The sequence below is a fragment of the Bubalus bubalis genome, chromosome 8, assembly GCF_019923935.1.
Source record: "Bubalus bubalis isolate 160015118507 breed Murrah chromosome 8, NDDB_SH_1, whole genome shotgun sequence".
NCBI classification, from domain to species: domain Eukaryota; kingdom Metazoa; phylum Chordata; class Mammalia; order Artiodactyla; family Bovidae; genus Bubalus; species Bubalus bubalis.
In genome coordinates, this window is record NC_059164.1 from 57,115,983 (window position 1) to 57,131,475 (window position 15,493).

General features: G+C 35.3%; 1 protein-coding gene across 6 annotated transcripts in view; it reads left to right on the forward strand.

The window, feature by feature from the left end:
- IMMP2L (inner mitochondrial membrane peptidase subunit 2) overlaps nucleotides 1–15,493 on the forward strand; it is a 965,664-nt gene that overhangs the window by 718,719 nt on the left and 231,452 nt on the right. For 4 of the 6 annotated variants that reach the window (XM_044947172.2, XM_044947171.2, XM_044947175.2 and 1 more), the window contains one exon: nucleotides 15,228–15,330. In XM_044947172.2, coding sequence (XP_044803107.2) covers nucleotides 15,228–15,330 — 103 coding nt within the window. Of the gene's footprint in view, nucleotides 1–4,303; nucleotides 4,316–15,227; nucleotides 15,337–15,493 lie in introns of those variants that run through there. The other 2 variants (XM_025292029.3, XM_044947176.2) reach the window with 2 other exon arrangements.

Consider the following 15,493-nt stretch of genomic DNA (forward strand, 5'->3'; position numbering starts at 1 on the left):
TCCTATGTACCATAAAACTTACATAAATTGTATCCAGTTAGTTGTCCCTTAGTATTAGAGGGGAATTGGTTCCAGGACCCCCTCAAATACCCAAACCCAGGGATGCTCAAGTCAGTTTACTTCACAGGCCTTGCTGAACAGTCTAAGAGGGCAGAGATGAAAATTTGCCTTCCCTAACCTTCAGTATCTGTGGATGAATCTAAATTTTTTGACTTCTAAATACAAAGACATTTCATAACCAGAACTTGGGTAGAAATGACTTATCTTACTGGAACTAACATTTGACAGATCTTTTGCTTAGTATGGTGAGTGGCTACTTAAAGACCCTTAGGTATAGCAAAATAAAAGATATTTCTGTAAACTGGTATTCCCTTTGTCCCTGCCACCCTGCAATATTTATCTGCTGATGCATTCAGCCTAAAAGGAAAGGCCCCAAGTGGGAGGGCCTCTGGAAATACTACACCCAATTAACATTTCTGGCTTTTATAAATTAGTGTCTGTTTTACTCCTTATTGTTATTTTCTGTCTAGTTTCCCTGCTATGAAACAATGCTATTTAGCTCATCTCTAAATGTTTATGTTTTGCATATATATATATACACATATACATATATTTGCATTTTGTCTATTTTAGTTATTTTTATATGAATCTACTTAAAGTTTTCAGAAAGGCATAAATATGGTAATATCATAATGCTTTATTTAGAAATGCCCTTTGATTGCTTTGTGCATGTGCTGTTTTGTCTTTACTCTTCCTTCTTTCTCCTTTGTATTGTTTTCCCCACCCGCCTCTCAGATCTACAGCCTCTTCTGAATATGGTTTGCTTTATTCTGACAAAATACTTCCTATATTCACATTTACATATACGGTGACATTTTGTCATCATTTTTTCACAAAAGTAAAAATAGCACATGTGCTTTTCTACTTTTATCATTCAGCATTCCTTTTGGAAAAATCTCTCAAGTCAATTAATAGCTTTATTTTTGTTCTTTTTCTGGGTTGAATAGCATTCTGTGACATGGGGTCTGGCATCATTTCTTAAATCATTCCTCTGTTTGTAGTTATTATCTCTGCTTCCAATTTTTTTTTTTTTTTGCCATCATGAGCAATGTTGTAATAGCCATTATTGTACCTATGTCCTTATACAAGCATTTTTATGGCATTGAATCCCAGTACTGAAATTGCTAGGTCATAAGACAAATGAAGTTTTAGAATTTTATAAGTGTTGCCAGATTACTTTCCAAAAAGATTATAAATCTTCATATTGTTGCCAGTAAAACAGTATGCTTTTCCTATACCTCTGCCATCCACAGATATTAAAGCTCTTTTTTAATTTTTCAGCTGTTGATTGAGATAAGAGTAAATTATTTGTATTTTCCTGACTGTTATTAAATTTTTCATATGTCTCATCTGTAACTTGCCTATTTATATCTTGTACCCATTTTCTGTTGGATTGTTTTACCCTTTTTTTGTTTAGTGTGAGTGACTTTGTGAGAGCTCCTTTATGGTATAGGTATTATCCCTTTGTATGTCATTTGTGCAGTGTTTCCTTTCAAAGTAGTGTTAATCTGTTGACTTTAAACCTTATGATACAAAAAGTTTTTAATTCTCAAGTATTCAGGTATTTGTATATTTTATTTTATAATTTTGGCTTTAGTCTTGCTTTAAAACGCTTTCCTCAATTCTAACATACATATAGCTTTCAAATTCTTTTTTTAAATGATTTAAAATACTTGTTTATTAATTGGTTGTATAAATTGAAAAAAAAAAAAAGCACAACCTGAAAGCTGAGAATTATGTTTTATTTGAAGATTTTCTGAAGACCCAAGTCTGGGAGGCAGCCTCTCAGGTAATGCTGAGCGACTGCTCCCAAGAGGTAAGGGAGGAGTCAATACACAGGGGTTTCACAACAAAATCCAGATACTCAGGACATCAAAAGATTACTGTTAGTTAAAGAAAGCCAGACATCTCAAGTTAATGACTTTAGTGCTTTTCTGTTTATATGAAGATTGCCAGAGTCTGTCAGGGCTCATTGAAATCGCTTCTTTGATTTATACTTTAACTGTTTAGGGCCAGTATCCTGCCTTCTCATACTGAACCCTCTCAGGGCACACAGTCAGGGTCGGGGAGGGGGCTGCCTTAGTGGCTGATGGCTTGAAATCCTTTGTTTACTGATGTGGCAGATGATGTTCTTCATCCACAGTGGCCAAATTATTCCTTGGCTTAAATTTGGTGGTTTACAGATGCTGATAATTTATATTCATCATGTGATTCATAGATGTTGATACTTAATTTCAACAGAATTATAGGTATAATGGGTATAATGTATGAAAAGTGTCACCTTTTCCTGAAAAACTACTCAGTAATCCTAGCTGACTTGGATATCTCTTACCCAGCTCCTTATTTTGCCCTCTCTGCCCCTATAACATTGACTTACCACTTTGAGTTGAAATTGTATGTTTTAAAAAGTTGTCTATTTACCTGGCTAAGCTACAAATTGTTCCAGGGAAGGACTGTGTCATATTTATGTTTACATCTCTAGTGCATAACAGTTTCTTGAAATCACTGGAGGGTGTGTGTGTGTTAGTCCCCAAGTCATATTTGACTCTTTGCTATCCCATAGACTGTAGCCCACCAGGCTCCTCTATCCATGGAATTCTCCAGGCAAAGAATACTGGAGTGGGTTGCCATTCCCTTCTCCAGATACCACTGGGTACTTAATAAATATTTGTGGAATTAATTTGATTTAGAAAAGCTTTTTTGTTTTCCTAGCTGCATTAATTACTATATCATAGGAACGGGTAAGCTTATTTCTTAATTCTGATAATAAAGGTGACCATTTATTGAAGTTTATTCTGCCAGATACTATTCTAAAAATGTTACATGCATTATCTCATCTCTCATCATGCCTCTATGAAGCAGATAGTATTATCCTCTGTTACAACAGGTGAACTCAAGGCCATGCAAGTAGAAAGTGGCATACCTGGAGTTCAACCTAAAGTCTGTCTAGCTGGGGAGCCCACATTAATTTGCCCTCTGCCACACTGCTTTCCAGCTTCAAAATTATCTATTGTTCCTATTCTAAAGAGATACTTTTAAAGAAGACCCCTTGTTTTATGATCTCCTTAGCTCTAAGGAGATCTAATTAATCCAAAGGGTCATTCATTTTGTTTGTAGGGAAAAAATAGTAACCATTTCTTTTAACACTAAAAAGTTAAAGTTATAAAACTGAGATTAGAGCAACAGAAGAAAAATTGTTCATAGTTTCTCTAATATCTAGGTGTTATTGGATCTTGCATTAAAAAAGCACTGAAATGTGTCCCTCCCCCCTTTAAAACTAGCATATGGGAAAAACCTTTGAAACTAAATGATGAATGAAGTGGACACCCAGGAAATTATTTCAAAAGAGAACTTTGTAAGCAAGTGCAGCAATACCATTTATAATACCTATTGATTTTTATGAAAAATAAAATTATGCATTACAAGTTCACTGTTCTATTTAAATTGGTTTGCTAGGAAGCCATGCATGGAATAACAATATAAGTCACTATTTTTATTATGTGATAAGATCCACTGATAATGGTATTTACACCTTTGACATTTCATATAATTGATGATCATTTTAGCAAAAAAATTAATTTTAAATACATGTGCATTAGATACATCATTTTTTTATGGATTTATCATTTATATATTCAGGGAGCTTATATAATGTTTATAATTATGCTACAATTCAATAATATATTTACCTTAAAATTTTTGACTGAATATAATCTAAGTTAGGGCATACTATAATAACATAGAATATTTAAGAGAAAAATCAATAATATGCTTTTAGAATAAAATAATTTAAATACATTTTATTTTTCTATATAATTATAACAACTGAATGTCTTAATGAGAAAGTGATTTATAAAATATCTCCCTTATTTTATAGTGGCATATCTTCAGAAAATAATGTAGTAAGAAAAAAGAAATCCATTTTTTTTTGTCTGTAAGTGAATGAGATTTGAAATCCACACTACTCTCTTTACCTTTTAGTTTTTATCTGTTCTTCACATCTTGATTTAAAGAGACACAATGCTTTGACTATTTGAGGCTAAAACAACACCATACTTTGAATACCTATGCAGTTAGCAACATTTGACGTTCCTTCACTTATATATTCCTCCACTCACCAATTATTTTCTGGCAGATGCTTCCAACTTGTGAAATTTTGTTGTGGTAGTTTAGACTGTATATGTGTGTACATGTATTTATATATATTTATTTATAGACTGCTTTATGGCTTATGACTTCCCAGGTGGCTAAGACGGTACAATGCGGGAGACCAGGGTCCAATCCCTGGGTCGGGAAGATGTCCGGGAGAAGGAAATGGCAACCCACTCCAGTACTCTTGCCTGGAAAATCCCATGGACGGAGGAACCTGGCGGGCTACAGTCCACGGGGTCTCAAAGAGTCGGACACGACTGAGCAACTTCACTTTCACTTTGTAGCTTATGTTTTGAATCATAGTATAAGTTACAGTCTTGGTAGAAGGAACAGGATCTTATTCTTCTCCATGCTCTGGCCCACACCTTTATGCTGTTCATAACCTTATCCTCACAAACTAACCATAATACACAAAATAACATAGCATAAAATGTTACCCCATTGCTGGATCAATCCACATGGCCTCAGTATGGGTTAAATACATGCCTGATAGACCATGGGTGGAATCTGATTGTTGATATCTTTTTCCAGTTCTCACTAACAGTTGCATTGATTTTTATGTACACAGTATTTTCAGAATGCATGTTTAACAGGAGAAAACATTCTGTATATTAAGGAAATTGTCACAGTTCATTTTTGTCACACACTCCTATAATTCAAATTTAGAAAAAATATATCAAGAATATTCATCACTCAAAAAATTCTTAGCTGTAGTAGGCGCATTCATATTAAATTTATAAAATTAATTCTGTAACTTTATTGTGAAGATGTACAAATCTAATTTCTAATTTAAATGAGTTAAATAGACTTTCTTTGATTACCTAGCAATAGGCTATAGTTTATTTAGAAAATGACATTTCATTTTCTTCAGCAAAATATGTTAAGACATATTCTTTGAAATCTCAAGTACTTATGATCCATGCAATGGAAAGGAAATTATGGAATCTGGTTTTCATTGCCTGTATTTGCCCTGCCACTAACTAATTAGGTGATTTCACCTACATGCTTTTTGTATCCATTTTGTCTGTGCAAAAAGGAGTTATGTTAGATCACTGCTAGGGTCTTTCCAACTGTGATCCTAAAAGACATAATCCTTATAGTTAGCTATATGTGATTGAACTTCCTAGAAATTTTATCACTTAATTTGCTTAAATTCAGCCTCTAATAATTGCATATATTTCATTTCCAATTCAAGTCAAGCTCCACAGAAAGGAGCATTGAGTCTCCATATTTCAGCATTTAATTGCTAAACAACATAATGATTGGCAACATGTATACTGATGAGAGAGAATTGAATAGCAAAAAGCTTGTCTCATTGTGGTAACAGAATTATTTGTAGTTTTTAGACTAGTACCCCAACCATGGACTTTAGGAACAAAATTTAACCTATTCATTAAAGACTTTTAGGCTCACTTTCCCTGCTTAAAATCCTTCTACAGGGTAAAATAGACATCAGGAGTGTTCCATGATCAGGTTCTATTGCAACTTGTCTTATCTCAGAAATGTTTGCATTTTGTCTGATATTAATTATAGTATATTATTATATTGTCAACTTCTCTATGTATCTATGTCCTTTTGTTTTGTGTATCTCTCTTATAAGCAGCACATAACTAGAATTTTTCCTTAGTTGAGCAGTTCTTTTTTTTTTTTTCCCAGACAGCTAGATTAGTTCATTTACTTTTATTATGACCACTGATATATTTATATGCTATCTGATTTTTGTGCTTTCTATTGATCTTACTTTCCCCATTTTTCTCCTCTTTTCCTGCATTCTTTTGCCTTAATGGATATTTTAAAATACTATTTCTTATTTGACTTGGAAGTTATACACTCCATTATTACTCTTAAAACTTTAAAAATACGTAGTTAACAAAGTCTAAAGGTAATAAATATGGGTACTCTTCCCTTGAGTTGAGTATTAGTCACTTAGTCATGTCTGATTCTTTGGGATCCCATGCACTGTAGTCTGCCAGGCTCCTATGTCCATGGGATTTCCTAGGCAAGAATACTGGAGTGCCATTGCCATTCCTTCTTCAGGGGATCTTTCTGACCCAGGAAATGAACCTGGGTCTCCCACATTGCATGCAGACTCTTTACTGTCTGAACCACCGGGGAAAATTTATTTACAAACATGTTTCTCCTTTCCTACATGTTATTAGTATAAGTGTTCATGTAATAGAGAAGGAGGCAGGGGATGAGTGACCTCTGTGGTCTCTTCTAATAAAAGCACTAATCCCATCATAAGAAGCCTAGCCTTAAGACCTCATTTAAACATAATAAACCTCCCCATAGCCCCCATCTCCAAATATCATCACACTGGAAGGTAGAGTTCAGTATATGAATTCTGAGGGCACGTAAGTCAGTCCAAAGCACAAGATAATTTAATAAAGAAAGGATAATATTTTCAAAGAACAGTGCCATAAAATTGAGATTTCCACATGCAAAAAGAAAAGAAAAGTAAGATGAAATAAAGAACAATAAAACTGAACTTTCTTACCGTAGTTTTTGTAAGTACTAAAACTATAAAACGGGAATAAAAAGGAGAGAATCTTTGTGATTTTGGTTTAGGCAAAGATTTCTTCAAGTATAAAAGGCAAATACCATGAAAGAAAAGAATTGGCTAAGTGAACTTTATCAATATTTACTGTATTTGTTCTTTGAAGAAGAACACTGTTAATAAAATGAAAAAAAAAAAAAGCCACATATTAGGAAGAAATACTTGCCAAAACTCTGGTAAGTTTTATACAGACTGTATAAAGAAATCATACAACTAGATAATAAAAAGGCAAACAAAAAAATTTAATTTTTAAGAAATTTAATAGATATTTCACCCATGAAGAAAGCAAAGGATAAATAAACACTCCAAATCATTAGTCACTAGGAAATGCACATTACAACCACTGTACGCCCCCTGCTAGCTCAGTCAGTAAAATATCAACCTTCAGTGTAGGAAACCACCTGCCAAATAGGAGATACGAACTTGCTCCCTGAGTGGGGAAGATACCCTTGAGAAGGAAATGGCAACCCACTCCAGTATTCTAGCTTAGGAAATCCCATGGACTAAGGAGCCTGGCAAGCTACAGTCCCTGGAACGTGACTTAACAACTAAACCATAGCCACCGAAAGTTAAAAGAATGTTATTTACCAAGTGTTAGTGTGTGGTGAGAAATATCAACAACTCAGGTATGCAGATGATACCAGTCTAATGACAAAAAGTAAAGAGAAACTAAAGAGCCTCTTGATGAGACTGAAAGAGGAAAGTGAAAAAGCTGGCTTAAAATTCAACATTGAAAAAACTAGGATCATGGCATCTGGTTTCATGGCAAATAAAAGTAGAAAAGGTGGAAGCAGTAACAGATTTCCTTTTCATGGGCTCCAAAATCACTGTGGATGGTGACTGCAGCTATGAAATTAAAAAACTCTTGCTCTTTGGAAGGAAAGCTATGACAAACATAGACAACATAATCAAAAAGCAGAGAAATCATTTTCTCAACAGAGATCCCTATGTTTAAAGTTATGATTTTTCCAATAGTCATGGACAGATGTGAGAGTTGGACCATAAAGAAGACTGAGCACCAAAAAATTGATGCTTTCGAACTGGGGTGCTAGAGAAGAGTCTTGAGAGTCCCTTGGACTGCAGGGAGATCAAACCAGTCAATCCTAAAGGAAATCAACCCCGAGTATTCTGGTTGAACTGAGCTCCAATACTTTAGCCACCCAACGCAAAAATCTGACTCATTGGAAAGACCCTGATAGTGGGAAAGATTGAGCACAGGAGAAGAAGGAGGTGACAGAGGATAAGATGGTTAGATAGCATCACCAACTTAATGGACATGAATTTAAGCAAACTCCAGGAGATCATGAAGGAGATGGAAGTCTTGTGTTCTACAGTCCATGGAGTTGCAGAGTAGGACACAACTTAGTGACTGAATAACAACATCATAAGTGTTTGTGGAACAACTGGAACTCACATACTATTGGTACAGCTCCTTTGAAAGTCAGTTTGACAAATTTGCTGTAAGGTTAAACATTCAGTTACTATATGACTCAGCTATTTCACTTGTAGATATTTACCCAGGAGAAATGAAAACATGTATCCATGCAAATATTTTTATGTTCATTGCTGCTTTATTGATAATAGCCAAAAACTGGAAGCAACCCAGGTGTCCATGAACGATTGATAAACTAATTGTGTTATTGACATATCTCTATAATAGTATAGTATTAAGAAACAAGTAACAAATGACTAATATATGCAGCAACATGGATTAACCTCAAAAGCAAATAGACTACATTCAAAAACAAATAAAGGAATGCATATAAAGGAATGCATATGGAATGATTCCATTTATATACAATTCTAGAAAGGGGACGACAGGATGAAATGGTTGTATGGCATCACTGACTCAATGGCCATGAGTTTGAGCAAGCTCCAGGAGATGGTGAAGAACAGGGAAGCCTGGTGTGCTGCAGTCCATGGGATTGTAAAGAGTTGGACACAACTGAGTAACTGAACAACATAGTGACAGAAAGCTCAACTGGGAGCCAAGGATGGAGATGGAGGCAGATTTGCTTGGGAAAGGGCATGAGGAAACATTTTTGGGTGATTCAGGTGTTTCATATATTGGTCTGGTGATTATGTGCTTGGGTAGATTTTGAAAACTCATTGAATTTTATACTTAAAATTGCTGAATCTTGTTTCTATCTTAACAAGGAAACTCTGTTGGCAGGTCATTATTCCTTTGAAAGTAATCTTTTCTTTTTTTCTGGCAGCTCTTATAAAATTTTTAGGGAAGAGGAGTTCCTTAGTGTTCTGCAGTTTTATTACAGTATATCACAGTGTGATTTCTTTCTATTTATTTATCTTACTTGTGATTTACTTTGATTACAGAAGCTGTAAGTCATGCTTCTATCAGTTGTAGAAAATTCTGTTACTATCTCTCAAATGTTACCTCTTCCTTGTTCCTTTTTTATTCTCTTCCTTTGGGACTCTAATTACACTGACATTACATATTCTTTTTTTTTTAATATAAATTTATTTATTTTAATTGGAGGTTAATTACTTTACAATACTGTATTGGTTTTGCCATAATCAGCATGAATCCACCATAAGTATACACGTGTTCCCCATCCCGAACCCCCCTCCCACATTCTCCATCTCTCCTACTTTTCATTTCCTTATCTCTCCATGCTAAAGTCTAAGCAATCTTTTAGACAGATATGCCGGTTCTTCTTTCTTTCATTTATAGTTATCCAATCCCTGGGTCAGGAAGATCTCCTGGAGAAAGGAAAGCCTACCTACTGTATTATTCTTGCCTGGAGAATTCCATGGACAGAGGAAGCTGGAGGGCTACAGTCCATGGGGTTGGACACGACTGTATGACTGACACACTTTCTTACTCATTAATGCTGGCTACTTCCTTGTGAGTTCTGTCTTTGGATAGTAAGTGCCTATTGGTAGGAACTTATTTATAGAAAACTTGAAAACTCAAACTCTGAATTGACAGATTATCCCTGAAAAGATTTATAGTTCCTTCTGCCAGATTCTTGGAGTCAATTAAAATTAATTCTTAACTGTTCTAAACCACAAACAATGTGAATCTTAACCCCATCACACCTTGAGAGTGGTATGTGGATTCTCAAGGGAGAATCTTTTCCCTTCCAGAAATCACCCTAGATCATCAGCCCCCAACCTTTTTGACACCAGGGACCCGTTTCATGGAAGACAGTTTTTCCATGGACTGGGAGCAGGGTTGGTTTCAGGATGACTCAAGTGCATTATATTTATTGAGCATTTTATTTCTATTGTTGTTACTTTTCTTCCACCTCAGATTATCAGGCATTAGATCCTGGAGTGTGGGGACCCCTTGCCTTAGATAGGCAATGTTCTTTTCAATTTCCTTTCCTGATGATAGGTATCTTTTTTTCTAGTCCAGTCTATTAATGATGATAAAAGTGATCTGGTTCTAGCTCTTGATCTTACACAGTCCTGAACTCTGTACTCCTAATCCCTTCTTGACAATGAAAACTCAGGGGTCTAGGATCCTGGGAGTGTCCAGTGAACGCTTTCAGGGCAGAATCTGCTTTGCACAATGAAAATAAATTAACAGAATTCTTTGAAAAATAAATAATTAAAAATACCTTAAATAATCATGATTTATTAATAGTGCTTACCTAAATTAAGGATATATGTGTGTGTGTGCTTATGAGATGCTTTAAATATGAATCTGTTTCCTTCTTGTGACATCAGGGGTTACATAGACAATTTTGTGTTCAACTGATGACTCAAAATATTCAGAGACAAAAAAACATGGTTTTCAAGGTCAAATCAAATTGGAAGCAATCATTCTACATTCCATTTATAAGACCTAGGTAACTTGTCTTGGTAAAACTAGTACAAAAAAATGCCTTTTTGTAGATAGATAGTTAGAATACCATACAGAATTCATTTTTGTCTGTCAAAACCAAAATTATTTGCAACCCATATATACATACAACCTTGTAGGCTGACACCTCACTTAACTGTTAAATCACCTTAAAGATTATCTTGTCTTTCTTTTATGTGAATTCAGGAGCACAAAGCTATTTAAAATTCCTTCTCTAGAGATATTCTATTAGGAGTATTATATTTCTTTGGCAGTCCTAAAGAGAACCAGCTCAATATTTTAACATCATATTTTTCAAAGCCACTTTGGGTTATTTTTTTAAAAGTTAGATTGAAACCTGAGGGGAAAAAATATACACTATGTACATGGGATGAATTTCAGCAGGGTTCTATAGCTCAGAGTTCTTTCACACCTTGTCTAGAGTCTAGGTAAACCATTCTCTGTTAGCATAGCAACATTCAAATATGCAAGAGGTTAGTAAGTAAAAGCATAAATAGGTAGATTGTGCTTTCACCTACTACTCTCTGTGTGTTTGAATATGCACAAGCATATATATTGTGTTTTCACATATAAGTTTTAGAATGTCCCAGAAGGGTATAAGAATAAAAGAAAAAATAAGATTCACTGTACCATTAAAAATAGTCTACAAGACCAGTGCAAATGTAGGGAAAAGGAATTATTGAAGCATAGCTCAGGTAATTTTAAAAGACTGATGCTAATAGGCAGTAGAAACTGAACACATTCTAAATTATAAAATGAAAGAAAATAGTGGACAAAGAAGATGATAGCAATAATAACTACCGCTTACTAAGCTTACTGAGTTCTTACTATACATTAGAAATACATTGAGTGCTTTACTTAGAAAGTCTCAACTCTAAGTGAATCCATTTATCAAGTGTCTACTACATGCCACTTTTGTCCATAGAACAGTTTTTTGAGTTAGGTGCTATTATTTGCCCCATTCTGCAAATATGGTAACTGACAGTTAAGACCTTTATCGACTTGCCCAAGGTTACATAAACTTTAAAATGTTAAGTCAGACATCAACTCCAAGATAGGCTGTCTGCAGAGACTGTACTCTATAGCAGCCTCTCTGTTATATTGTCATCTAACTACTTAAGCCTTCTCTCAACCCCACTGTTGTTGTTGTTCAGTCACCCAATCGTGTCTGACTCTTTGTGATACCATGAACTGCAGCATGCCAGGCTTCGCTGTCCCTCACCATCTCCCTGAGTTTGTCCAAGTTCATGTTGAATCAGTGATGCCGTCCAGCCATCTCATCCTCTGATACCCTCTTCCCCTGCCCTCAACCCCGTTCAGTTCAGTTCAGTTCAGTCGCTCAGTCGTGTCCGACTCTTTGTGACCCCATGAATCGCAGCATGCCAGGCCTCCCTGTCCATCACCAACTCCTGGAGTTCACTCAAACTCATGTCCATCGAGTCGGTGATGCCATCCAGCCATCTCATCCTCTGTCGTCCCCGTCTCCTCTTGCCCCCAGTCCCTCCCAGCATCAGGGTCTTTTCCAATGAGTCAACTCTTTGCATGAGGTGGCCAAAGTACTGGAGTTTCAGCTTTAGCATCAGTCCTTCCAATGAACGCCCAGGACTGATCTCCTTTAGGATGGACTCGTTGGACCTCTTTGCAGTCCAAGGGACTCTGAAGAGTCTTCTCCAAAATGACTCAAAAGCATCAATTCTTCGGTGCTCAGCTTTCTTCACAGTCCAACTCTCACATCCATACATGACTACTGGAAAAACCATAGCCTTGACTAGACGGACCTTTGTTGGCAAAGTAATATATCTGCTTTGTAATATGCTATCTAGGTTGGTCATAACTTTCGTTCTAAGTTAGGGTGTGTCTAATCTGTCCCATTTTAAAAGTGGACAAATAAAGGTAGAAACTGAGTAACTTGCACAGGATTACTTGTGAGTAATATTAATAGCATCCAGTTTAAAACTGGTTTAGTCTATTTCAAGACTCTATGCACTTTATACTATATTATTCAATCTTTGTGACAGTATTTTTCATTCTTCAATTATACATTCCTTTGGTCATTCATTTAACAAATGTTTGTTGAGCGCTTTGTACCATGCATTCTTTTGCATGTATTTAAAATTTTTAAATAAGATAGTCAATGCAAGAAAATGTGCAACTATCACTGGCAATTTTATGATACTCTGATTTTCTATCATAAATATCTTAACCTCTTGGTTTATATGACATTGAAACTGAGTCTAAGTTTTATATCAGATTCGGTTTCCAGAACAATATGCTTGACTTAAAGCCTACCCTATAATTGCAGAGATGACTAGTTTTATTTTATAATTCTGCTTGAATGATTATTTAAGTAGACAAAATGGGTAATTGTTTCCTTTCTAAGTCCTTATCCAAAATAGTCGGTTTAATAAGGTAAACCAATATTTGGACTTATCAGGAGAATGTGCTTTGCCAACAAGTAAGTAAAAGGGTCTTTTCCGCATCATTAACACTTGATGTTGGGATAGTAGTTCTTAGAAGGAGTTTCATAATAAAAGCAGCAGTGATGTCAAGAACTAATTGACTGATTTTAATTGAAGAGCATTTATATGACAGTAAGATATATTCAACTTGGTTTTGCTTTTCTTTAAAAAGCTGAAACTCTTCTTCCAGTAGCAATTAAAACTAAATAGCAGTCATTTACTTACTGTGGGCTTCTAGTGGCCACAACATTGCTTCCTTGCATGAATGATTTACTGATCTAAAGCAAAGTAGTTCAACACTGAAATTATCTTGATAATTAAAAACCATTCTAGATAATGAATAGTTTCAATTTCTATAGCACCAATTTATCTATAGTTCTCCTTTCTAATGTATTCTTCTGCACATATACAACTTACTAGCAAAAATGGTCTGATTGAGACTCCACCTCCATGAACTATGTGTAAAGCTCAGACTCTGGGGTTAAGTCTATAGACTTGGGAGTGACATTTATTCATTCAACTATCATTTACTGCAAAGTTTCTTTAAGCTAGATATTTTCTGGAATTCTTTGGGAATAAAAGAAGAAAAAAATTAGTCTCTGAAAAAGAATTATTATAGGCTTAGGATAATATTTAATCTAATTTCATCCCTTTTATTTAGTTAAATTATAATTTATGTGACCAATCCCTTATTGATTATTTAAAAAGATACTTTTTTATTGCTGTAAAAGGCTGATGTTGAGCATATCTGGTAATAAATATTTGTTAGTTTTTCTCATTATTTCCTTGGAATGTATTTCTAACAGTAAATAACTAGATTAAAAGAACATACATTTTAGTTTATTAATAAATTTGACAAAAGTCTACCCCAAATGGCAAAATAGGAAAAAAATTTATATCATTTTACATTGCTACCAACACAGTATGAGAGACCCTTTCCTTACTTCTTTTCTTGTCAGATTTCAGACGGAGAAGGCAATGGCACCCCACTCCATTACTCTTGCCTGGAAAATCCCATGGACGGAGGAGCCTGGTAGGCTGCAGTCCATGGAGTCGCTAAGAGTTGGACATGACTGAGCAACTTCACTTTCACTTTTCACTTTCATGCATTGAAGAAGGAAATGGCAACCCACTCCAGTGTTCTTGCCTGGAGAATCCCAGGGACGGGGGAGCCTCGTGGGCTGACGTCTATGGGGTCGCACAGAGTCAGACACGACTGAAGCGACTTAGCAGCAGCAGCAGCAGATTTCAGAAGATAGAATATCCCATTAAGTGTACATCATTGATCATTGCTCTCCAAATACTGTCTTCAAAATTGTTAAAAAGTTTCTCATTTTCAAGAATGATTTATAAAATCAAATGGCACTAATCAAAAATTTTCGGTTGACATTGTTAGTTCGTCTTTGAAGAGATTATCTAGGTTTCTTTCTTAAATATTCTGAATTTTAAAGCATTAAGAGGTTATGAAAATTCTGTCATTTGGTTTGGGACATTTATTTGACTAAAAAAGTGAAGACTGCAGCTGGCCGAGATGACCAATGAGGTAAAAGCAAATGTCAGAAATGAAATAGATCTGTATTTTGTTGGGGCTTATTGGGTTTTATAAAAAAAAATACAGGATATTATGAATTAAGTAGCAAACCATTTTCTTGTGCTAATGTATCTTGTTAAAGCACAAAATTCTACCTACAAAAATATGAAAACAAAATACTGTGGGTAGGTTTACAGGGTCCTGCTGCTGCTGCTGCTGCTAAGTTGCTTCAGTCGTGTCCGACTCTGTGCGACCCCATAGATGGCAGCCCACCAGGCTCTGCCATCCCTGGGATTCTTCTGGCAAGAGTATGTATACCTGTGGCGGATTCGTTTTGATGTTTGGCAAAACTAATACAGTGTTTCAGGTTTAAAAATAAAATAAAATAAATAAAGGCAAAAAAAAAAAAAAAAAAAGAGTACTAGAGTGGGTTGCCATTTTCTTCTCCAATGCATGAAAGTGAAAAGTGAACCACATCTTATTTAAAAATAAAATTCTACAGTAGCCTTACACTTAACCTATAATAATCCATTGCATCTTTATAATAGCAGTTTTGTCCTTCCTGAGTTTGTATGCTTCCCTATTTGAGCTCTTTTCTGATCTTTTCTCAATAGTTATTATTTTTTTTTTAATTTCTAGAACTATGGGACACAAAAACCGCTATGTCAAAGTCCCCCGTGGTCACATCTGGGTTGAAGGTGATCATCATGGACATAGTTTTGACAGTAATTCATTTGGGCCGGTAAGTCATCTTATTACTGATATGATTGGATTTCAAATATAGGAACACAAGTACATCACAGACGTTGCTCAGATAACCCGGTCAAGACTTGTCCACGAATGTTATAGTGGAACACTTTATGTTTGAAAATTTCCTTTTAAATATCATATGGATAACTTAAGCT